This window comes from Callionymus lyra, chromosome 19 (genome assembly GCF_982586985.1).
Source record: "Callionymus lyra chromosome 19, fCalLyr1.hap1.1, whole genome shotgun sequence".
NCBI classification, from domain to species: Eukaryota; Metazoa; Chordata; class Actinopteri; order Syngnathiformes; family Callionymidae; genus Callionymus; species Callionymus lyra.
The window spans coordinates 21,707,016-21,733,736 of NC_141836.1; the positions used below are offsets into that span (position 1 = coordinate 21,707,016).

At 39.7% G+C, this 26,721-nt stretch overlaps 1 protein-coding gene across 3 annotated transcripts; it reads left to right on the forward strand.

The window, feature by feature from the left end:
* Positions 1-26,317, forward strand: rgs19 (regulator of G protein signaling 19). Of its 3 annotated transcripts, XM_087781805.1 has the most exons (6): positions 96-172; positions 6,666-6,775; positions 10,695-10,867; positions 11,962-12,045; positions 12,250-12,484; positions 24,296-26,317. In XM_087781805.1, exons 2-6 carry the CDS (start codon positions 6,761-6,763, stop codon positions 24,482-24,484), a joined length of 696 nt encoding a protein of 231 aa, XP_087637931.1. In that variant the 5' UTR covers positions 96-172; positions 6,666-6,760; the 3' UTR covers positions 24,485-26,317. The 3 variants fall into 3 exon arrangements, with proteins under 3 accessions (XP_087637930.1, XP_087637931.1, XP_087637932.1); XM_087781804.1 differs by lacking the exon at positions 6,666-6,775 and having other exon boundaries at positions 1-172; XM_087781806.1 differs by lacking the exons at positions 96-172; positions 6,666-6,775 and adding an exon at positions 8,587-8,690.
* The last annotated feature ends 404 nt before the right edge of the window (positions 26,318-26,721 follow it).

Genomic DNA, 26,721 nt, shown 5'->3' on the forward strand with positions numbered 1-26,721 from the left:
GGAGGACTCCTTCCTGCTATACGGCGGCGCAGCTGGATAGTGAGGGAAATAAATTGAAGTCAAATAAATCTCGCCGCTCTGAGCGACACAAAAAGAGCCGGAAACACGGATGTGCCTCAGAGTCAGAAAGCGAAGCGGAATCCGCCCTTCGGACCTGGTTGATGCCAACATTGTAAGTATGTGTTTGGCTATGGAGCCCGGGGAGCTTGGATGTGTTTAATTCATCTAACGTACGAAGCTGCGGCAGGGTTGTCGTCCCACCGCGCCGCTGAGGAATCGTCCGTGAGTCCCTCACTCGCTCCCTTCCTTCCTTCCTACCCTCCCCTTCCTTCCTTCTTTCCTACTTTGACGCCTTGATCGCCTTGATATATTCACCCTCTATTAATTGAAACTCATATTCCGATATCGTAACGATCTTTTATGTGTGCCCCTCTTTTATGAATGAGTAAAACTAAACATACGACCTCAGTCGTCAGTCAGTATAGTGTTATTAAACAATATTTATAATGCGATTGGTTTATTCATTGAATCATTCATGGGAAGTTTGGACCCTCAGGGATGTCTTGTTCGTCAGCTGCTTTGCTTTGCAGAATCAAGTACACAAAATAAAGATTTCTGCAAAGTTAAGTTGTTCAACTTACTCTAGTTTGTTGCCAGAAAAAAAAGTTACTCGGGATAGGTATTGGTAAGAATCTGGTTTTACAATATGTATTATGATTCAGGGCTAACTCTACAATACATTGCAATATTGTAGAAAGTAGGGGGTGTAAGAAAGTATTGATATAAAACATTTTTTTCCAGATACTGTATCAATATGCAATAGCTCTATATCGATATTAAGAAAAAAAGAGTAGAAATAAACATTGAAATAAAATTGACATTTCAAAAAAGAATGAAATTTTAATTCATAATTATTGTACAGTTTATATTTCATTAGTGTGTGTACAAAAGACAATTAGTCATATTTTTTGTACAATTAACAATATTCACAGTGTTTTTTGTTTGTGTGCTGCAAATTAACCTCCCTCCACAAGTAAGTAACATTCGTCATTTCCTCCATGCCTAAGTAACAACAAAACTGGCAAATTGAAAACAATGACTGAAAAAAAGATACACCAGGCTCCAGCAGCTTTTAAAGCTGAAGTTTGGACCCATTGCTTTAAAACAAAGCAAGACAGTGTTAACGTCGATAAGAGCCATGTGATCTGAAGTAGGAAATCCGGGCATGGGGACCAGCTCATCTTACTTCACAAAAAACTTAAGTTAGAAAATTAAGCACTTACAAATACTGGAGAATTCATGTTGATCCATGTTGTTTGAAACTGTTAATGCACTTAATTGTGCATTGTCAATATATATTTTTTAATCTTTATGTATTTATTTATTTAATTACATGTATTTATGGACTCTTCTATGGATGGATGTGTTATTGCTGCTGGACAAAATAATTTATCCTCAAGGGATCAATAAAGTGTCTGTAAGTCGGTCTATCTAATTTTTTGAGAAACACTTTCCTACAAACACTTTTTACATTTGAATAGAGAAAGTATATGATATTTCTTTGTTGTAAAAGCCAGAATAAGTGTTGCATGTAATAGCATTGATTGATTACTGCTCTATGATGTTCTTTGTAAAATTAATCAATTAAAAATAATTTAAAAGAAACAATAAATTGTTGTTTCTATAGTATTACATGTATCGTCATACCTATCATATCGCCAGATTTTTGTCAATACACAGCCCTAGTAGGAAGTATGATATATTTGTAGTGTTTGCCAAGTAATTGACTCTGACGTTGCAGACTTTAAAGACCACATTTACTATTGACAAAGTCATTACTGATTTTGTTTGTTTTTAAACAGAAATATGTCCGAAGATCAGCTTTAAAAGCTGCCGGAGTAGACTGTATTCTTTTGCCCTCAGTCATCACCAGGATTTCATTGTTCTTTCATCTGTGAAGGACGTAAAGATTGCTTCCATCTTGCAGAACATAGAAGTTTAACTCCAAATTCAAAAGTGGTCTATTATTTAAAGGATTATTTGCATGGTAATTGTAAATTAAATCAATTATTTGATTTAACACAAACTTTGAACCATAAACTGTAACTAACTAACTAAATAACTAACTATATACAGTATATATATATATATATATATATATATATATATATATATATATATATATATATAACTATACTATAGTTAGTTAGTTAGTTAGCCTTCAAACCAGCATCAATTCTTATAGGTACATTTGCACAAAGTGGGGTTTTGTAGGATTCTAGTGAGGTGTATGATCAACCAATTATACCAAACAGGTGCTAATGATCATTAATTTCACAAGTAGGTTGAAACACATCAGCAAGGTTTCTCCTAGACAAAGATTTCAAAGCAAACTGGGGTTTCAAGATGTGCTGTTTAAGCTCTTTTGAAGAAGCACAAACAAATGTGCAACGTTTAGGATGGTAAACATAGTGGTTGGCCAAGGGAAAGTGCAGCAGATGAAAGACAAATCAAGCTTATTTCCCTACGAAATCGGAAGATGTCCAGACATGCCATCACTTCAGAACTGGCAGAAACCAATGGGACCCAGGTACACCCCTCTAGTGTCCGGAGAAGTCTGGCCAGAAGTGGTCTTCATGGAAGACTTGCAGCCAAAAAGCCATTCCTCTGACATGGAAAAGGCCAAGTGACTACAACTACGACAACTATGCACGAAAGCATAGGAACTGGGGTACAGAAATATGGCAGCATGTGCTTTGGCATGATGAATGAAAATTAGAAATATTTGGCTGTAGCAGAAGGCAGTTTGTTCTATCGATCTATCGATCTATCGATCTATCGGTATGTCTGTCTGTCTGTCTGTCTATTTATCTATCTATCTTATCTATCTTATCTATATGAGTGACCATATGAACATAAACATTAATATCATTTGGTTTGAGCCAGCCATTTGACGGACTGACTGCTTTGGCTGGATTTGGACCCTGGCTGTGAGTTTGACACATAGTTTGAAATAGAATTTAAAACCAGGTAACTGTAAACAAGGTTTTATTTAGCCGCTTATTACATCCATTATCAAATAAAGTAATTCATTAGTTTTCATAGAGTGCTTTTCTAGACCAGCGTCACAAAGTGTTTAATCAATCAAAAAATAGACAATAAAATAAATTCTGAAAAGGACAAGACAACACCGAGACAAACACAAGAGTCATTCAAGGAATAGCCTGCACAAATGAAAATGTATTGAGATGTTTCTTGAAGGAGTCGGTAGACTCCATCAAGCGCAGAGAGAGAGGAAGATTGTTTTAAAGCTTAGGAGCAACAGCCTGTAACGATCTCTCACCTCTGGTCCTGAACCGTGTGCGTGGAACCATCAGCAGATTCTGGTCCACAGACCTCAGCGCCTGAGCCGGGGTGTAAGGCTTGTTCAGATCACTGATTTAAAGAGGAGCCTGACCATGAATAGCTCTGAAAGTAAGAACCAGAATTTTAAAGTTGATCCCGAAAGAAACTGGCAGCTAGTGAAGAGATTTAAGGATCGGAGAAATGTGAGTTCTTCTACTAGAGCGAGTCAGAATTCTCACTGCAGAGTTCTGTATCAAATGCAGGCAAGACAGCTGGTTCTTGTTAAGACATGAAAATAAACTGATGCAATAGTCCCGACGAGAACACAAAAACGCATGGATTACAAGCTTCAGATAATTTTGTGACGAAAATTTAGAGATGTTTCTCAGTTGAAGGAAAAAGTTTCTGGTCAGTTTTCTGCAGTGTTGAACTAGAGAAATGTCTTTATCAAATACAACACCCAGGTTTCTCCTGCTCAGTTTTACACACTGACCTTAGTCACCCAAGAACTGACTCAACCCTGGAACCTTATCATCAGGAGCAATAACCAGAGTTTTAGTTTTGTCCACATTTAGCTGCAAAGTGTTTTCACTCAGCCATTGTTTGATTTCTAGCAAAAAATAGACTAAGCTGTTCTGCCTCTGGGGCTCAGTTGAATCAAATGAGCAGTAGAACTGGATGTCATCGGCAAAGATGTGGCAAGAAACATCAGGAAATCTTTGAATGATTTTACCCAGGGGAATCAAGTACAGCAAAAACAATAAAGGACCCAGAACAGAACCTTGAGGTAGTCCACACAACAGATCCGCCGATTCAGACATCATTTGATTTGCAGATACACTAAAACTTCGCCCAAATGTATGATAAGAAAAACTGTAACACAGAACCAGACAGTCCCACTTCATCCCTCAATCTTCTGAGCAAGATCTGGTGATCAACTGTGTCAAAGGCTGAGGACAGAGCCAAGAGAACCAGAACAGTGTATTGACCCGAATCAGCCGACATCATGATGTCACTGGACACTTTCAGTAAGGCCGACTCCATTGAGTCATGTTTGCGGAAGCAAGACTGAAACTTCTCATGGATTTCGCTCTTATCCAGTAACAATACAGCTGCTCAGACACCACCTTCTTCAAGATCTTGGACAAGAAAGGGAGCTTAGAAATAGGCCTGAAATTACTGAGGTCAGTCGGGTCTAAGCCTGGCCTTTTGAGCAAAGGCTCCACAATGGCATGTTTAAATGCTTTGGAAAAAAAACCCTGTGGAAAGGGAGAGGTTAACCATTACAGCAACCCAGGGCCCAATAACATCAAACTCTTTGATAAAGAGCCTACAAGGAAGGACGTCGGACGAGCAAGAGGAGGGTTTCATTTTACTCAATAGTGCTGAAATATCAGCCAGAGATGCAGCAGTGAAGGAAGACCACGAGGAGGAGACAGGCTCAGTGACAGCAGGGGTTTCACACAATGGGGGAGATATTTTCTCTTTAAGCAATTACATTTTTTCAATGAAAAATCTAAACAATGCATTGCAGGAGACACAAGAGAGTCGATCGTGTCAAATAACACTTTGGGGTTTTTCATATTTGCTGCTACCATTTTTCTGATGTAATCAGTTCTGGCATTTTCCACCATCTCATTGTATGAAGACAGATCCCTGAGGTGAAGTCTGTGCACCTCAAGTTTAGTGGACTTCCATAGATGCTCAGTCTTTCGGGAAAGTCTCTTTAGACTCAGTAAATCTTCATTTGTCCAAGGGCACCGTTTTTTCTGAACCTTCAAGTTCGATTTAACAAATGCCACTTGATCCAGTATTTCAACACAATGATTAGTGAAACAGTGAATCAAACTGTCCACGTTAAGGCAGTCATTGAAGGAAAGAGGGTCAAACAAAGCAGAAAAACTGTCTGCAGTATCGGCTGAGATAACACACCTCTGAGACTTTCGAGGGCTTAGGTTCAGGGATGAAGTCCAGGTTCTGTGAATAGGTCAATCTTTGTTTATTTCTATAAACTCAATCAATTGAGTAGAATATTGACTTCAAGCACTTGTAAACATCTAGTATAATTATTATTCATCTTAAATAAAATCAGAAAATGAAACAATGAACTGAGGTACACGTCTGGTATGAAAAATGAATATAAATGTTATTTTGCCGGAATCTCACTAGAAATATATATACGAACAAATCTGTGGCTCAGACACGTGGATAGCATTGTTGTTTTGAAACTTGTTTCAGAGAATATTGTTTCAGTAGTTTGAAAATATGTTTACAAAGTAGGTACATTTGTTTCAAATATTTTGACTATGAAATTACAGTACATGTTGATGTGTTTTCCATTTGAAGAGAAAAATCGTTCAGTTCAGACATGAAGTGCGTAGAAAACACATCTCTACATGACGCTAAGTCAGCTAGAACGACTGGTTTCTCTGCAACCAGTTAGTCTACAGTCTGGTTGATTGTGTTGTCTCTGGGTCAAGCTGGAATAAACTAGCAAGCTTCTTGACATGTGAACATTTTACAAGTTAACGTTTGCTGTAGGGCTTTTCTCTAAATTTAATACTGTTCTCTTTGGCTCGGTACACTTTCCTTGCGGGTTACGGGATTCAGACCCAGTGATTGAAGGCCTCTGTCATTTCTAATTTTCAATAACTGTCCTTATGGACTGTATTAGATTCTGCTCAGAGATTATTTTTGCACTTTGAAAAGATTACGTAACAAAGATTTGGTCACTTCACATTACAAAACATTAAAAGATCTTACGCAGCCCCTAAAAAACCGGCGTTCTCTTCATACATCGCTGATATTACCGGAGCTGCGTATTTCCATTTAAGTGACTAAAACACTGACCCCGCTGTCACTCCACTTCCTGTCTAGATCATTGTAAACTTAAACTTGTTCCTGTAGTTTCATCTAGGATCTATTATTGTTGTTGTTAATGCTGTTTTATTTGGAATTATGGTAACGTTATTGTTGTTCATTATTACAATTGCTGCCTTACACAGAAAGTGTCTCCACAGACAGTGATTGTGCATCAACATATAAAAACTTTTAGTTTCAATGTATATTGTATTCACTGTAAATGTGTATGACCAACAATATGGATTAATCCTTATGTGTTTGTTAATCTTTAATACTCCATCTTTTGGCCCTTACTCTTGCCTTTTTTCCCTTTTCTCTCTGCGTGTGTGACGTGTGCTTTGTAAATGCTATGTCTTTGTTCCGACCATTTCTGAACGGCATGACTGCATGGCCACACATGTGCTGTATCAATGTATGTGTGTTTATAAATGTGTGTGACTGTGTGTGCGATTGGAAAGGAGAGGCCCAAGGCAGAAGGGGGGATGACATGCATGTGTCCGGCATCTAACATCGCTGACGACTAGCACACTAACCAACTGCTCGGCCTCACGACATGACGGATGTTCTGGTAAACCAAGTGGAACTTCTTCTTCTTTGTCATCCCATCATTGTATAAAACTGTCATTAAATCCCCACCCTCTGCTCAAGCACCAAATTAATATAAAACATATACACCGGCACATACTGTATGTCAAAAGTGACACCAGCTTCTCTTTATGAAACCTGAAAATCAGGATTTTTAAAAGGAGCTGTGAGCATGTGTCACACTCAGGAGCATGGGGCGGAAATCAACAGTAGTGGAGAGACCACCAGGCTGCTCAGTCACACTACACCAGCTCCAAACTGGACATTGCTTGGGCTGGGTATCGAACTTCTGTTCTTTGAGGCACCTATGAAAAAAGGGTTCATATTATAGTGTCGAAACATGCTTCGTCTTTTGGTGCAAAGTTTTGATACCCGGAAGAAAATAAAATGATAAAAACTTGATAATCTGTCGACGATTCGGCTGTATCGTTTACAGATGGGTTCACTTGCACAGAGCTATATATCATATCACATCAAGGATAGCCCCAGCATTAGCAATGTTTTTTAGCGCACCATCCCTATGATATATACAATAGATCCACTAAATGTGTGACCCTTGTCGCTTACTTAGGTTCGATCAATACCCAGCCCTCGACATTGCATTTAGGATAATTAGCATAAAGAGTGATTTAAAATGTTTTTTAAAATATATTATTTAATTAATTATTCAATCAAATCAGTTATAGCAGAATGAAGTTCACATCAATCAATATCTATAGGAATATCAGGGTTGTACAAGCAGAGATCATGGCTCCATCTCAGACCTCGTGACATGCACAACCTAATATTCACCTTAAATATATATAACCATGTTATTGAGGTGTTTTACAAAAAACAGAAGTAGCTGCACACATATTCATACAGACAACAACTAAGAGGAGAAACCTCATACTTGGCCCTGTGAAGCTGTGATGTGCTGCCCAGGATGCATTCCAGGCATGAAGTCCAATAACAGCAAAATGCCTCACAATCCTTGACTGTTCACCTTCAAGAGTGTTGAAGCACTTTTATTTCAGCAAATCTCTCAGAAACACCTTGAACTGAAGAAAAGTTTTTGAATGTGATTTTTTTTATCATTTAAGTTGTAAATATATATATTTCTTTTTTCCTGAAAGAGAATTCCGCACCCCTCTGCTGATAAATTAAACTGTCATTTCATTTCCACAGGACTATATATAACTGCTGTCAACTTGTCTCACTCTTGTCTGCTTATCATCCCCCCTCCCCCTAAAATGTCTGCCGTGTCTTTCTCTCTTTCCCAGGCTCTATTCCTCCTATTCATTTGATTCTATCTACGTCTATCTTTCTAACATATTTGCTGCTTCAACTTTATCTCCTATTTTACCTTTCATAATTTTATCTGTTCAAAGCGGGTAAAGTGTGATTGTAAATGACAACAAAAATATCTAACGTTTCAGCTTTAGACCTGTTATTTGATTTAAATACTGAAAAGCAAGTTTATACATGATATACATGCCGCATTAATCAAGGTTTTGCAGGTTTTGGTTCCAGTCAAGCACATATAGTTGAACCAATCAGGCGTCCAAAGACAGTAAAACCTGCATCGTCTGGGGTGTCCCAGTAAACTTAAAAAAAAACATGTCAGGTTTTAGAAGATTCCCCTGCAACATGGTAGGAAATGGTTTATGAAGTGTAAATGTGCATATGTAGACACTATGTCTGATTCATTTAAAAAAAAAGAAAAGAAAAAAAGGCCACCTGCTGACTGCTTCCTGTCACTGTGTTTCCATCATTTCCTGTTGCCTTGAGCCACTTCTTCAGTCTGTGTTCATGTCAAGACATGTCGTAAGTGGTTTAGTTTTCTGACAAAACTTGCAAGTGTGGCAAAGGACTTTTGTTTTGGCTCAAGTTTACCTCTTCCATCCAACGGTACACTGGTGAGTTACCGTAAATGTTTCTTCTCGATGGCCACTTACTCTTATATGGCTTTCATATTACTTCACTATAGTTAGTAAGTAAGTAAGTAAATACAGCTAGAAAATATTCTTGTCTTTGCCGAGTTGTTTCAACAGCAATTATATAGTATAGTATGCAACTGCATCGTTAATCTTAACACCAACCGTCTCTCAATTCCTGAAAATGTGATTTTTGCACTGAAAAGGCACAAAGATACATTATACAGGTTTAAGGAAGCTTCTGACAATGTGTATAACTTATGGTAGGTGTTTGGGTTTCCCTGTTGGACGTTTTATGTTGCTGTATTACTTTGCGTAAATTGCTATCCGGGAGCCACATGCAGCCCTTGTGAGGTCATAGGGAACTGTAAATCTGATGGTAAATAAATATCCATGACAGCAATAATTATAAATTACCCCACAGTTAACGTGTTTTTTTTTTTTTTGAAATTATTGTACTTTCTCTATGTAAGTAACACCAATTTAAAATCTACTTAATTTGTTCATGTTATCCCTAGAAATTATAAATATAATATAAATACATTATAGTGGTTTAATAGAAAATATTATCATACTGCATTTACTATATTTTTGATTAACATTGTGATACTATTGTTGTTTCCCGTTCTAAAATCTGTTCTTGTTAGAAGTTGGTGTTTCTCTTTTGAGAAATCAACAAATAGTTTACATGGATAAACACATCGTCATCACAGCTCCACTAACAAATGTCCTGTTCCGCTGGATGCTTTGGTTGAAAAACCTTTTGCCAACCTGTATGTCCATCGTCCAAAGATAAACCAACCATAATGTACTAAGTTTCTTAAGAAATAGACATATTTGAAATAGGATACCGTGCGGTTAAAATATTTTGTCAAAATACTAAAAATAATGGCCATCTATGAATAAAGACTGTTACTGATAGTATGTAAGTAAGTAAGTATGGGAACAATTTATAGAAATAAAATGACTTTAAACGACATATAGGCAGAGAGGAAGAACATGATAGACCAACTGAAACTAAAACAAAAATACAAGTTTATTAGTTTTGTTTGATAACATTTAACTTAAGATTAGTAGAAATTATATATATAAACATATATACATATACATACACAAGCGGAACCAAATGCGAGTGAGAGCCTTAAGCAAAATGCATAAATGGTGACAAAAATGTATAGTTTATTTAAACACAGTTGAAACATAAAAAACAAAGAGACTATATCTCGTAATACATAAATAGTCCAAAATCTCACATGAAATGTCCAACATCTCCAAGAAAAACCAAAACAGGGAATCTGAAAACAGAGCAGAGAACACAGAGGTCAAAACACTTTGGTCTGGCACACTTGTCTGGAGGCAGATGCTAAAACTACCGCAGGTGATTACTTGATCATGTGCCATCAGTCAAGCCCCAGAGGATAGAGAGGGAGGAGCCAAGGGGTTACCAACCAAAATTGAACCACAATTTTTCGGAGCTAAATTTGAATTTAAGAATATTTTAAAGTAAAAAAAAGAAAAGAAAATATTTTTTTAGTATAGACTTGTTAGATGTTTTCTAATTTTTCTCATGGTAATACTTATATGAATATGAAAACCTACACACTGCTTACACTTGAGTCATATTATTATTAGGGGAAAACTTCTCCTATATTACCAATAAACATTTTTCTTGACTCCAGAGGATTGTGTATGAGTGTGATTATGTGTGTGTGAAGTGTGATCACAATATAGTCACATGATGCATCACATTATCTCTCCCTCTTTCACTTCCTCTTCTCCATATATTGTGAAACACCCAATTATGAAGTGAAAATTTTAAATAAGACCCAGTGGTGTGTATATAGAAGTGTTGTTTTCCCAAATTACTGCATCGTTATATTACCTTTTAAATTATACATATTATTGAATAGGATTTCAGAAAAAAAACATTTTCCTTCATAATCTAACATTTACATAGAATAACAATTTTTCTTCATTTTTCTGCAGTACACAGGTCCGATCCCCGTCGAGCTAGAGGGTGAGCTGGCCATGGGTGGAGGTCGAAGCGAGACCATGTCACTGAGCGGGACGGGAAGAGGGCGGGGCATGATCACAACCCAGAATTCCCAACGGCCAAGTGCCTGCTGTTTCTGCTGGTGCTGCTGCTGCAGCTGCTCATGGTGAGCACACATCTATTTTTCTGTTGCACGCGCAGACAAGAAAACTATTTTGTGAAGTCCATCTCCGATTTAAGCGGAGAAATCAAGTCTGAAAAGCGTATCTTTAGAGAAGCTTCTAGCAAAGTTCCTGGTGATTCTTCAGATCAGCTGGTGTGCCACAGAACTGCACAAGTTCATATTGAGACCAGCAAAAAGTCACTGGTGGGAGATCACATTTCAGTGGGAGCGGCTTGGATGAGCCGGGTAGTTAGCTAACATAAATGCTCTTGTGATTTTGGTTGAGAACAGGCCATCTGGCTTCAAACTCACTCAAAAAATAGATTTGTCCTTTGGCCTAAATGTTCCTGGTTCCTGGCTGTTAAACTCTTGAATTTGTTGGATGCTTTCAACTTTGAAGTTTAAGTGGCTTTTAAATTCATGTTGAATAAAAAAAGAAGCAGTTTTAGAACATTAAAGGATAATCTTTTATTCTTAATCTTTCAGCCATAACCCAGTTCATTAAAAAAACATGTTTGTGTTTAACCCCTTAGCCATATTCTTAGATAACCGATCTGAAGTGTCTGTTTCTCACTTATTTCATGAGACTTTAAATATACATTTTGATTGGTATGTATCACATGAATAAGAGACAAAGAAAACATGGAATATTTAATATCACTGTTTTCGTCATTACAATATTACAATATTGAATATGTTCATATATTAACTCAGTTAAACTCTCATCAATTTTACTTCTTTGTAATAACAGATTAACCTACATTTTTTCCAAATATCCAACTAAAAGTTTTCTTGTGGCATAATAAAGTAGTTGGAAATTATTTGAAAATTCACGAGCTACTCATTCCCAATAGCAGTTAGAAGCTAAGGGGACTCTAGCGATACTCTAGTCTCATGATAATATTTAATAAAACTGTGAACTTTGTAACGATTTTCAGGGGCAATCATATTTGACAACTTTCACTCTTTTGTTAAAGTTAATAGAACTGAAAGGCAAAAATACTTATTGAATATAAATAAACAAAACAGATCTATTATATTAAAAAAGTAAATTAGTTTTTTTGCTGGTAAAAAAAATTGTGTGATTCCTCCATCAGGAATGAAATGGACAGGAAAAGGAGGAGGAGGAAGAGCATATCGCAAGAAACAAAGATGGAAACTATACCAATTTGTGAAGCTTGGTGAGTCTGACGTCTTAACTGGATACAAACCTGACGATATATGTGTATATATATATATATACCAGGGGTCGGCAACCCGTGGCTCATTTGGCTCTTTCAGCCCTCTGATACGACTCACTGAGGTTTTTGATAAATAAGTAGAGGTTTAACAACCAAATAATTTTGTAAATAACTAAGTCTGATTACATGCTGTCATTTCAACAGCACCAAACCGTCGGTTGAGGAGATCCGACTCTGGTCTCAGTCTTTCGACAAGCTGATGAAGAACCCGGCCGGCAGAAATGTTTTTCGGGAGTTTTTACGGACAGAGTACAGCGAGGAGAACATGCTGTTCTGGCTCGCCTGTGAAGACCTTAAACAGGAAATCAACAAAAGCACCATTGAAGAGAAAGTCAGCTCCATCTACGAGGACTACATTTCCATACTTTCGCCAAAAGAGGTAGTGAGTTGCACTTACTCGCACAACGACTTTACATCTTAATTAAAATGTTTTTGAAAAGTTAGCGAACAGAAAGAGGAGATAAAATAAAAGGAATAAATTTACAGGTTACCGTCAAAATCTTATGAAGGATTTGTCACTCTATGTGCCGTGTTTTAGTAATTATGATATATAAAATGCAAGAAAAAAGAAAGTTAAGTTATACAGATAAAAGAAATAAAGGTAATAATTGTGCTGTTTTTTTAACTTTATATATATATAAAAAAAGTCTTAGTTTATTTTACATATTTTTCTAAATTGTAACTTTTAATTTTCTCAACCAAAATCTGATGGAGACATTTAAAGTTCTTTGTAAAGGTTCGCTTTTAACATTGGAGCTGAGGTTGATAAATAAAGAATCTACACCATCACATGACAATCTCACTGGTACACAGTAGTGTGTTGTTGTTAAGATGAGTGTAAGGCTTTTTTTTTAAGAATTAATCACAGCCTGTTTTTATAGCCGTGTGTAAGTGTGTGTTAACAGTAGGGTATGATCCACTGCTCGCCTCATCTTTGGTGGATGTCTGATTTTGCAGTGACTGTTCAAGCATGGCCATCTATCTGCACGTCTGACCTTGGGTAAATGCCTATCGTTCTTTGTATGCATGGCTGTGTGAGTGAATGTGTGTCTGTTTCCTAAATAAAGAGCGGAGAGAATAGAGAGAAAGATTGTGCTGCTATAAATAAATGTTTGCTATCGGGCCACTCCGAGTTAGTAACTTGTACTGTAAGGCATTTGTGTTTCATCAAACGGCCCATTCCCAGAAACCAGCCCCATTTCCACTTTATTATGTACTTCACACCAATTCTTAAGACACTTATATAATGTAATACACATTATGTATGGTATTCTTTTACCACAGGCATGAATCTTCAAACGTTTTATATGAACTGAACAAGGTTTATATTTTTAACCACGTACATATGTTTTCCCGTTTGCCTTAATGTGACTTTAAAAAGGACATGTTGTCATTTAAGTGGAGATTTAGGGAACAGGTTTACATCAGGTAGTACCATTAACAATTCAATTCAATTTTTTTTAAAGTGTCTTATCATAACAAAGTTATCTCAAGACACTATACAGTTGAAGTAAGACTATAGTTGATTAAGGAAAAATATATCCCATCAATTCAACAAAGCAACAGCTATGTTAGTTAACAATGCAAATGTTCTTAACTTTAGATAATTAATAATACATCTTGACAGTTTCTGTTTATTTTATGTTATTGCAGATGTGTGCCCAGGGGCTACATGCAGCCCTTTGACTGTATTTATGGGGCCAGAGTAACATTGTTTAACAGCTAACAATTTTATTTTGGATGTATTACTGTATTAAATTTAAATGTAACTTTTTTAAGTTCTTTTGGACTTTTTTTCTCTTAATTTAAGTGAATATTGATATTATACTTATGATATAATATGGTGGCTGAGAGGTGCAAAACAAAATAAACCAATTCAGAAATCATAACGCACAATCACTGAAAACGAATAACAAATTCACAAAACAACGCTGACAATGGATAAAAAATTACAAATACACGAAAGAAAACACACAAACAAATTTGCTAAACAAAACACACAATCGCTGAAACAACTCGACTAATACACGGAATAAAACACACAATCGCTGTAAGAACTTAACAAATTCACGGAACAGAACACACAATCTCTGAAACAATGAATATTTAACCAATATATTGCATTTAAATTAAGCACCAGATAGATACAAATGTACTGCTGATGTGCGTTTATCCTGGGTGATGGACCTGACACCTAGACGTAAACGTATGTGATGTAAATCTAAAATAAAAGTGGCACCAGCTTTCTACATGTTTACAGCATTTTACTCCAGTAACTGTTTTATTGCTGCCCCTGTGTTAGATTCATTTAACATAACTGTAATTAATGAACATTGAAATTGTTGTTAACAGGTTTTTATTTGTTTTTTACATTAGTGGGAGGAGTGCCGACGAAGAACTCTTGCCTCTCAAGTGCTGTGTAACACTATCACAAAACCTGCTGATGATCTGCCTCTCCATCAACCGTCCAGTTGTTTCATGCCTTGAAACAGACGTGGAGAGATCAAGAAAAATGGTTTGTATAGCGTGAATCAACCTATGTCTGATGTCAACACCATAGCCTAGTCCTCCAATATTTATTTTTGCACTACTAGGTTTTGACAGGTTGAACCGAAGATGTGATGCTGATACTGAAATAATTACTGGAGCAAGTTTTATTTCATGTTATTTTTTCTCTCCGACAAAATAAAATTAACAGTCAACCCTCTTTCACACTTTTGTTTGTTTGAATAATACAAAATGAAGTGCAAACTAAACACCCAAGTTCTAACAATCTTTTTTATTTTTTTCAGAACAAAGGCTTTAACATATTATTATATAGTCTGTTTGTTCATAATGTTAGATCTAAAATAACCACATGATCTGTATTCATATCCTTGCCTTCCAATCAACACACACAAATCATGCACAGCTGCATCTGCATCCGCTGCACTTCTGAAGACAACACAGAACTGCCATTAGACTGTTTAAAAATGGTGATGTTGATTAGACTCCACTCCAGGGTGGATTATTTTTTAGTCTTACTAAAAGATTCCAGTTCTCCCAGGAAAGCAAATGATGTACAACATGCACAAAAATAATACATTTTCAAAATCCGTACATTCTTTAAAAAAAGGGGTGTGTTTTTCTTCAGTTGTCAATATATCTGAAGTAAGAGAATCTCACGCTGAATGTATTTAAGGCATCTACTTTACTTTAAAAACACAATCAATCATAATCTATCAACCCTTGCCAGGTTACCCAGTCTTACCAGGATGTGTTCAGTAGCACCAGAGGAACAGAGAGCCAGTTATACAGGATAAACTAGCAAGGAGGTTAAACAGTAAAAAGTAAGGCCAGTAACCAGAGTTTATCAGTTTATTGTGTCTTCAGAACCACATCAGCACTCGACTCACAACCCAGACCTCACCTCGTGAAAATCTTGCTTGACTCTGCTCTAGTGCCAGTGCTCTAGTCCAGTTCTGTGTGGTCTTCAGAAGTTCTATTAAGTAATAATTTCAGTATATTGTGGCTGTTCTGGTTGGCGTTCAATTTTCTTGCTTTAAGTCACATTCATTGGGATTTAAACCAGCATCTTTATTTCATCTGTCACCACTGAGAAGTACAGAAATCAATATTAAAGGACTCAGACATTGATTCATGCTATATGTTCAAGATCTCCACGTCTGTTTCAAGGCATGAAACAACCGGACGGTCGATGGAAATGCAGATCATCAGCAGGTTGTGTTACACAGAACCTAAGAGGCAAGAGTTCTTCATCGGCACTCCTCACACTAATATAAAAAAAACAAATAAACACTTGTTAACAACAATGTCAATGTTCGTTAATTACAGTCACGTTAAATGAATGAAAGACCAGGGCAGCAACAAAACAGTCACTTGAGTAAACTTGCTCTTGTCGCTGTTGTAAAGTGTTGTAAAAATGTAGAAAGCTGGTGCCACTTTTATTTTATATTAACATCAAATATTTTACATCAAGGTACCAGGTCCATCACCCAGCATATACACACACCTTCAGTTTATCTATATGGTGCTTTTTTTTTTACGTGTAATATTTTACCAAACCTTATCCTAATTACAAGATTATTTATAGATTCGCCAGAGACTTATAAACCCACTTCAAACATGACTTAAATCTTAGATTATCAGTTCATTTTACAATTTTAGTCATGACTTAAACACTATACACACATTGTGGATGTAAAGCAATCCCAATTGTAGTCACTTTAAATTAAAAAAAAATAGTTTACATTAAATTCATCGTGGAATTCGGAAAGGTAAACGGAAATTTGCGCTCAAAAATATTTAAACAGGCAAAAAACTGTGCAAACAAACAACACATGACCAGATTAACAGACCAGATTATCACAATTCCAATTATTTACAACAAAAAAATGGGGTTCATTTACAATTGTGTCTGTTTATCGTGAAAATTATTATTTCACAAATTGTTTGTTTAGTGAATTTGTAAACATTTTTTCAATTGATTTTGTGTTTTGTTTTCTGAATTGGTTTTATTTTTTTTTTATATCAAATTAATTGTAACTTGTTTTTTATTGCCATGATTCTATTTTTTCATTTTATTTTTACCCTCTTTTCCCTCAATATTTTTTTTGCTTTTTCATTTTTGCTTGGTAGCCCCAAACTACAGTCACAGTGTACTGTAATACGTGGCCTTTGTAATATTCAGAAAGTCGAATATCGTCAAATTTAGAGATATCAGTTTTTATTTTTTTATTTTTATTATTATTATTATAATTTTTTTTTGTTTTTTTTATTTTTATTTTAATTTTAATTTTAATTTTATTTACATACCTTCACCAGTTACAATGCAGTAAATGTAAACTGTAACAGTCACAGAATACAATTGTATTGTCCATTCTGTGGTGGGGCATCCATTGTCCAACAGTTTTTCATAAACAACTTAGTTGTTGGATAAATGTTGGACCCAATAAAACCAGTATGGTTCCCTGCAAAGAGCTCATGATAACTCACAGTGGCAAGGAAAAACTTCCTGTAAGAGGCAGAAACCTTGGAAGGACCGGACTTGAGGCAGGCATTCTCCTTCGCAACCATGTCAAATGTATACAATACACAGGTATACAGACTCCGGTGACGGGTGAAGATATAGAGGGGAGAGGGGGAGGTTGAAATGTTAAGAGGTAGGTGTGTGTGTGTGTGGGGGGGTGCGTGTGTGTGTGTGTGTGTAAGGTAAGGTAAGGTAAGGTAAAACTTTATTGATCCCTAAGGAGGTCTCCTCCGGGAAATTGTTTTTTACCAATAGCCAGCAATTTTTCATAAACAATAAAAAATAATACATAAAAAATAAAATAAGAAGAAGAACATAAAGAGGAAGAACAAGATGACACAATCTAAGTCTAAAGACAAAGACAAAGAACATAGGTCAAGGAAAGAAAAACAACAAAGACAAAGGATACAAAGACTAACATGGAATAGAACATCCAGATACTCTCACTGCACTCCTGCCCCCGAACTCAGAATTGTACAATTTAATAGCCCGAGGGATGAATGAGTCCCTGAGTCTATTTGTTTTGCACCTGGGTAGGAGCATTCGTGCACTCATTCTGCTTCTCTGCTCACTGATGACAGTGTTCAGAGGATGACTGTCATCATCCATGATGGACAGTAGTTTGTTCAATGATCTCCTCTCAGCAACTGTCACCAGTGAGTCCAGCTTCATTCCAACCACAGAGCCAGCCCTCCTGATCAACCTGTCCAACCTGTTGACACTCCTCTTGGACACATTTCCACCCCAACACACCACAGCATAGAACATGACACTGGCCACCACAGACTGGTAGAACATGCAGAGGAGCTTGTTAAATGATTGAAGCCTCCTCAGAAAGTACAGTCTACTCTGAACCTTCTTATATACATGGTCTATGTTGCAGGACCAGTCCAGTTTACTGTCCATCCACACACCGAGGTACCTATAGTTGTCCACTATCTCCACCTCGTCGCCTCTGATGGACACTGGACGTGGCTTTGTCCTGGACCTCCCGAAGTCCAAGACCAGCTCCTTGGTCTTTGAGGTGTTCATCTACAAGTGGTTCCTCTCACTCCAGTCCACAAAGTCACGTATCAGACTCCTGTACTCGTCTTCGCTGTCGTCAGCATACTTCTGGACGAGACTCAGCTCTGAGTTGTAGCAGAAGTCCGAAGTGTAGATGGTGAAGAGGAGAGGGGCCAGTACTGTCCCCTGAGGTGCACCTGTACTGCACACCACAGTGTCAGACTTGATGTCCTTCAGCCTGACATACTGTGGTCGATCAGTAAGATAGTCCGTAATCCAGGAGACCAGACCAGGGTCCACGTGCATCTTAGTCAGTTTGTCCTGCAGCAGAGTGGGTTGGATAGTGTTGAAGGCACTAGAAAAGTCCAGGAACAGGATTCTCACTGAACCGCTTCCTTTATCCAAGTGGGAGTAGGTCCGATGCAGGAGGTGAAGGATGGCATCTTCCACACCAACTGCTGGCTGGTAGGCAAACTGCAGGGGGTCTTGCGCGTGCTGGACTTGTGGCCTGAGATGTTTGAGGACCAGCCGCTCCAGTGTCTTCATCAGCTGCGAAGTCAGTGCCACCGGTCTGTAATCGTTCAGCACACTCGGTCGGGTCTTTTTAGGGACTGGAACGATACAGGAAGTCTTCCACAGAGTTGGTACTTTCCCCAGCCGTAGACTGAGGTTGAAGACATGCTGGAGTGGCTCAGCTAGTTCAGCAGCGCAGGTCTTTAGCAGTCGAGCAGACACCTTATCAGGACCAGCAGCCTTCCCTGGACGAATCCTCCGAAGTACATCCTGTACCTGGAGTGAGGTGAAGCTGGGAAGTGGTTGTGTGGAGCTGAGGGGGGCACAAGAAGGTGGGGCAGGTCCTGAGGCGGGCAGCAGTGAGGGTGAGGTGACCTGCTCAAACCTGTTGAAAAAGTTGTTCAGACCATTTGCCTCCTCCACCGTGTCCATTGCAGTCAGAGAGGCCATGGTCTTGTGTCCAGTGATGGTTTTAACACCATCCCAGACCTCTCTTATTTCTTCTCGGCTCAGCTTCTCCTCCAACCTCCTCCGGTAGGTGTCCTTTGCCTCCCTCAAGCATCGCTTCACCTCCTGCTGAGCTGACCTCATGGCGTCCCTGTCCCTGCTCCTGAATGCCACTTTCTTCCTGTTAAGGACATCCTTGACCTCCTTTGTTACCCATGGTTTATTATTAGGGTAACAGCGGACAGTCTTAGTAGGGGCGACAACATCCAAGCAGAAATTTAAATAATCTGTTAGACAGTGTGTCTGACCCTCGATGTCCTCACCATGAGACCTCAGCAGCACATCCCAGTCTGTTGTTTCAAGGCAGTCTCTGATGGCATCCTCCACAGCTGGTGTCCACTTTCTGATTGTCTTAGTGGTCACAGTCTGTCTCTGCACCAGAGGAATGTACTGTGACTGAAGGTGGACCAGGTTGTGATCGGACCTTCCAAGTGGAGGAAGAGGTTTGGCTCTGTAGGCGTCCTTCAAGTTGGAATAAAGAAGGTCAATTGTCCTGTTATTCCTGGTGGGACAATCCACAGCCTGATGGAAAGTAGGCAGAGTAGAGTCCAGGTTGGCATGATTAAAGTCTCCAGAGATGATGATAAACGCGTCAGGATGTTGATTCTGAAGTCGAGCTGTCATTGTGTGGATCTTCTCACAGGCAGATGCAGCCGCAGCGCTCGGAGGAATTTAGACACACAGCGCGATCACGTGACTGAACTCACGCGGTAGATAATATGGACGCATGCTGACAGCCAACAGTTGACAAATCTTGACAACAAGAGACTTTCTTTACAGTAACGTGTCCCGGGCTACACCAGCGTTTATTCACGTACATGATCTGACCTCCTCCTCTGCGCTTCCCACACGCGCGCACGTCTCTGTCCGCTCTGACGGTGCTGAAACCAGGCAGCTCCACGTGTGAGTCCGGAGTCAGCTGCGTGAGCCACGTCTCTGTGAAGATCAACAAGCTGCTCTCTCTGTAGATCCGCTGGTTGTTGAGGGCAGACAGCTCGTCGATCTTATTCGTCAGTGAATTGACGTTCCCCATCGTGATCGTTGGGATCGTTGGTCTGTGACGTCTCCGATTGTCCGTAAGCTTAGCCTTTAGTCTCTTCCCTGCCCGACAGCCTCTGTAACGGCGCTGAAGTTCGATCGGGATCTCGTGGCGATCTCCAGCCCGTGCCATTGACTTCAGCGACAGTAGATCCTCTCTTGAGTAAACAAGACGATTCTCCCCATGTTCAAAAGTATCCATTTAAAAAATTATAGTAAAAAAAATTAATAAAAAACAGAAAATTATAGAAATTGCTGCGGAGCTACTGGAAGAGGCAGCCGTCCTCGTCGGCGCCTTTAATCCAGTGTGTGTGTGTGTGTGTGTGTGTGTGTGTGTGTGTGTGTGTGTGTGTGTGTGTGTGTGTGTGTGTGTGTGTGTGTGTGTGTGTGTGTGTGTGTGTGTGTGTGTGTGTGTGTGTGTGTGTGTGTGTGTGTGTGTGTGTGTGTGTGTGTGTGTGTGTGTGGTTGTGTGTGTGTGGTTTTGTGTGTGTGTGTGTGTGTGTTGTGTGTGTGCGGTTGTGTGTGTGTGGTTTTGTGTGTGTGTGTGTGGTTGTGTGTGTGTGTGGTTGTGTGTGTGGGGTTGTGTGTGTGTGTGTGTGGTTGGTTGTGTGTGTGTGTGTGTGTGTGTGGTTGTGTGGTTGTGTGTGTGAAGAGAGTGCAAGTAGAGACCCAGAGGCACCAACCACCCAACCCTGCATGGTGGGCAGGCAGAACCCAGTGACACCAAGAAGCCACCACACCCCCAGCCAGGCCAGAGGGCACATACCTAGCACAGCAGGATCCAGACATGGGAGCCCAAGCCGCGGCAGGTACCCGCGGGAGACCAGGACCCGGCAGGTGAGATAACCACCGGAGCCGAGCCCGACCCCAAACACCAGCGAGAAAGCGGACCACCACCGGGGGGGCCCCGGCGGCGCGCAAGGGCAAGAACCAGCTAGGACGACCAAGGAGGCAAAGAGGGGGAGACACCAGGCACAGGCACGGAGGCAGAGGGGCCAAGGGCCCGCCCTCCAAGGGACAGCCAGAAAACCAGTCAGGGGATAGAGCTCCGGGGCCAGGCTGGGCCACGGAAGACCCCGAGATCGTCAGGCCGCCACCAAGTCCATAGCAGGGGACCGCGAGAAGACAAGCCAAGGAGATAGGGATGCACTACAGCAGCGGCAGCGGAGCCCCCCACCAATACCCTGCGAACACGGCCAGTAGCCGGGTCGAGCGCCACCGCATGAGCCCAGGGGAACAATGGCCAAGTACCTGCTCAGGTCTTCCGGTAAGAGTCCCCCGGGTCACAGGGGGGCCACGGTTGTGCGGGCAGGGATGGCATTAAATTTTTTTATTTTTTTAATTTTTTTAATTTTTTTGGCAGGGCGGGGGTATGTACTGACCCCCAGCCCCCACCCCCACCCACCATGCAGCACCTAGGGGGACAGCAGCACTTGCATGGGTGGTACATGGTCTCTACGGTAACATGGGTCCGCCCGATGCCTCCGCCGTCCCCCTACCATGTCCCTGCCCAGTATGCGGCCCCACCACCCGGGAAGCCCCCGAAAGACCGACCAACCCGGCCACGCACCCCTAGTACCAAGGGCAACAGACTCCCCCACCACAGCACATGCCACACAGGGCAAGTAGAGGTCCACAGCCACCGCTGCAGCAGATACCCACCCCAAGACAGGCCCCCACAGCCCCCCACCACAGACCAGGTGAAGCCGGGGCCGGAGGGCCATCCAGAACACCCGGCCAGCCCCAGCCCCACCCCTAACGGTTCACCCGCCAACCCCGTCAGCCGGACCAGCAACCCACCAGCCCCAGCACCGCCCCCAACGTAACCCCCCGTCCACCGCCCCAACCACCCCCGCCAGCACCAACCCCCGCACACCACCAAAGACCCCCCGGAAGCGGGCCACCCCCACGCCGGCACACGTGGCCATCGTGGCACCAGCGGTCACCGCCACCAGTCCCAAGGTCCCACAGGCCCCACCCGCCGGGCCCCTCACACCCGAATCGGCCAAGCCAGAACGGCCCCGGCGAGGCCAGAGGCAAGCATGACCCCCAGCGCCACCGACGGTCCTAAGAGGAGACAACTGCCTCCAACATGCCCCCCACACAGAGACGGGAGCGGCAATCTCCAAGTCCCGTCGCACTCTCGGGTGAATCAGTAATGTAGTATTGTAATTTATTGTAGTTATGTATGTGTTTGTTATGTATAAATGTGTGTGTATGTGGTTGTTTGTATGTGGTTGCGTGTGTATAATAGTATGGGTGTGTATGGGAAGATACTGTACATCAAAGAAAATAAACATTAAGGACAGAGGGAAGCCATTGATGTACACGTGACGCATAATTTGTTTGTATAATTTGGAAGTCAGGCAGTTGTGGTTAAGAGGGAGATAATATGGTCCCAGGTTTGATTGAAATTCGGTAATTCATCATTTAGAGACGCCAGAAGTTTTTCATTTGATATATAATCAAGTAAGAGGCCTTTCCAAATGTGGATGTTGACCTTTTCCTTATTCTTCCAGTTCAGAAGGATGGTTTTCTTGGCTATGTTAAGACAAACTAACAATACGGCCTCTGTTCTTCTCGGCATGGGGAGCCGAGAAGTGTCTCCCAATATACAAATCCTTGGACAGTATGGAATGGTTAAGTTCAGAAATATTGATATAATACTTGTAACATTAAGCCAAAATGATTCGACCGGTGTGCAAGTCCACAATGAGTGGAAGTAGGAGTCTTTTGTGTCAAGGGAGCAGCTGGTGCATCTGTCTGATTCAGTGAAGCCCATCCTGTGTAGTCTCGAAGCAGTATAGTGACTTCTATGAATAATTTTATACTGGATAAGCTGTAAATGTTTGTTTACATTCTTAAAGAAAATATTGTTGCATATTTGACTCCAAAAATCAGGGTTTGTGCTCATAGCCAGGTCTTCTTCCCATTTTGAGGTTGGTATGCATATGGAGGTGTCTGCCTAGTTCAGTACTGAATATATTTTGGATATTATTTTCTTTGTATTAGGGATGTTTAGTATTTTATTCACTAAGATAGAGTCTTTAGTCGCCATATTTTGTCTGACTATTGGTAAAATAATAGAATGCAATTGCATATATTCCAAGAAATGCGAATTTGTCATATTAAATTTATCAACAAGCTCAGAAAAGCCAACAAGCGAGTTACCTTTTACGATATGGTGCAGGTGTGTAACACCGTTTTCCTTCCAGCTGCTGAAGTTTACCATTTTTTTGTTGATCGTAAAGTCTGGGTTTTACCAGATGGGTGAACGTATTGAAGGGGCTATTATTTGGGATTTGGTGATTTTTAAGGTTCTCCACCAAGCTTTTAATGTTGTATTTATCGTTAGAGTATTAAAGCATTGGTGATTTTTAATAGTTTGAGTTATAAATGGAAGATCTGACAATAGGAGGTTGTTACAATGAGCCTGTTCTGTGTCGAGCCAGGAAGAGTCAGACTTTGGACCATGCAGCCATTGAGTCAGGTATTTTAGCTGGTAGGAGAGGTGATAGAGTTCTAAATTAGGGGCTTCAAGTCCACCCTGTGTCTTTGGTTTGTGCAATGTAGTTAGTTTTATTCTTGGAGTTTTATTTTTCCAATAGAATTTGATAATGGCAGTATTCAGTGATTTGAACCAAGAACAGTTTGGTGTGATGGGAATCATTGTAAATAGGTAGTTGACTTTCGGCAGGATAGACATTTTAACTGTTTCTATTCTTTCTATAAGTGATAATGGTAATTTCGTCCAGCGACTTAAATCATCCTGTATGCTTTGAAGTAGTGGAGAGAAGTTCAAGGAGAACAATTCTGATAGATTTGGGGAGATATTGATTCCTAAATATTTTATGTTGCCTACTGTTAGATCGTGAAGAGAAACTAACATTGAATGACATGATTTAGCCTTAAGAGGTGGTAAAATAGTTGATTTTGACCAGTTCACAGTATAACCAGAGGTTCCAAAAAAAGTTTTTGATGCTGTCAAAACATTCTTTAAGAGATATCAGTTTGTAAATAAATCTAATAACAAATAAACGTAACTGACGAAGCATTGTGCTTCCACTGCTGAGCACCAATCACTGCCTTCTCTTCCAGGTAAGCCTTGACGCTCGAGTCCGAGAGGTGACCAACCGGAAGATGCAGGACCCGACGCCTCACACGTTTGAAGATGCGCAGCTGCAGATCTACACATTAATGCACAGGGACTCATACCCACGATTCCTCTCCTCCAGCATATACAAGTTGCTAGTTCATGGCAGCTCACGTACCTCATCCGAATCCTAATGAACATTTCATTACCTTAGTCACATTATATCTCTGGAAAGGACTCGTCCCAGATCCTCTGTTCACTTTTGACTCTTGGATCACTGCCAAAACTTATGTTGCTACTTCCTCCTTAAATTTACGTCTTATATCCAAACACCAAAATGCCTCAAAATCAACAGAAATAAATTTACTGTCATGTGTAGTGCTACTCATTATCACTGTACCTCACACCTGTGCATCTTGGTGCTGGAACATACATATTTACATACATATTTAATTGTCGAGTCAAGCCACTAGTCAAGGGAAGTGCCTTAAACCTCAAATGGCCAGCATGTGGCGGTTTCAGCAAAATACAAGAAGGATTTGACGAAGAAAGATACTAAGCTTTTCCATGTTTGGGTGATAGGATTGGTACAGAATATTCAAGTTAATGGTCTTTTATGCACAACAAATATTTATTTCTGATTTTGTTCATTTTGTTCAATTTGGTTCATTGAGGTGCCTTAGCACGCATGTAAAATATAAAAAAAGTAATATACTGACAGACACAACTCGGACAAAATGATGAACCACTAGCACTTAAACAAGTATACTTATTTTTAAAGTGAATTGTTCAGACACCGTTCAAATGTGCTGTTTGGCAAAGTATAGGATTATGCTTAAAAGGTACCTGTAGTAGCTGTTAAATGTAATGAAACATGATATAATTAATTTTATTATGGTTTCCAGTTCCATTAAAGATACATTAATGCTGAACATTACATTTTTTATATGTTACTCCCTCAAACACAAAAATGAAATCTAGATTATTGATGACTCAACTTTTAAAGCAATATGCAACTAAAATTAAAGGCCATCTTTTCTTTTTCATTAGTTTATCGTACATGTAGTGGTTTGGATTGTTGAAAGGAGTAGGAACTGATTTAGGAGGCCAAATATAACCTCAAATTAATGTGATTGTTTTGGGAGTTTAACACAATTTATGGTGTTGAAGTCTGTCCGCGCCGTGGAGATTCAGACATCCCGTCTTTCTTCCGACTACTGATTTACAAGCAGACTTTTTGAAGAGAAATATGAATCTATGGTAAATTTGTAATTTTGCAAAATAAGTGAAGAGGAATTTATCTGTACTGATTCCTGTCATCAACATGAAAAAAATGGCAATAAGACTGGACTTCTATGAACACACAACACAAACATCAGCTGTATTTGTGTTGCTATACTTGCAAAGAAGTTTAACGTTTCATGACATATCTTATTAGATTTTTTATTTTAACCAGGAGTCCCATTCAGGAAAAAAATAGTAACACTCTTCATTTAAAAATGAATAACCAAGTTCTTAAGAGGATCAAAAGTCAGGAAATCAATAGCACTATTTCTGAATTAAAAAATAACTAAATAACCCTGGTTAATATTAGGTATATAATAAAACGACAAAAGGAAAATACAGTCTTGAACTTTATTCAGCTCAACCCAAATTACTCATTTACCATGATTCTATTGCAAGATTGGAATATGAAGAATTCAGATGCAGAAAAAAAACGTATTTATCAAGTTCAACGCATTAAGGAAAAATGTTAGTCAAAAGTATAGAAACACAAATGCACATACTTGGCACTACTACTGCTGCTGACCTCTGCCTCTGTGACCTTTCACTTTTGACCTGATTCTCGTACCAGATTGACTGCCGTGGTCGATCCAGGAAGAGTGTGGGATAAGTAATCTGGTCTGTGGAGGCAGCGACTCCAGATAAAACGCCTGGGGTCACGACATAAAGCATAAAGCTTTTAGCAGTACTGCTACTGTTAATTAATTTATATTTTGTTAAAATGTGATTTTATTTGTACATACATAAAGAGAAATGTTTGAACATGCAGTGTGCCTGCTAATTTCATATTTTCTTCTCACATCCTGAACTGGAGGAAGCAAAGGTTGCTCCCAGCTGTGGTAGCCGTGTCTGTCTTCTTACACAGAGATCTTACTCCAGAACTTTTCTGGTTGGACATTTAGTCTTAGCAGAGGGAAGGATTTTTTGGGAAGTGGTCAACCAACATGGAGCGTATTTGTCTCTTTGTAGTTTAATTATGATTGACACCTTGAGGTTCACATGGAAATGGACCTTTGACCTTTTGTGGAGACTTTATAGCTCTTACAGTTTTTATTTCTTGGAATATCTGTTGGCAATCTCTTTTTTTGGAGGCCAATTTTTAAAGGAATCTTCAAACTCATAATCACACTTTCCTCTGTCAGACAAA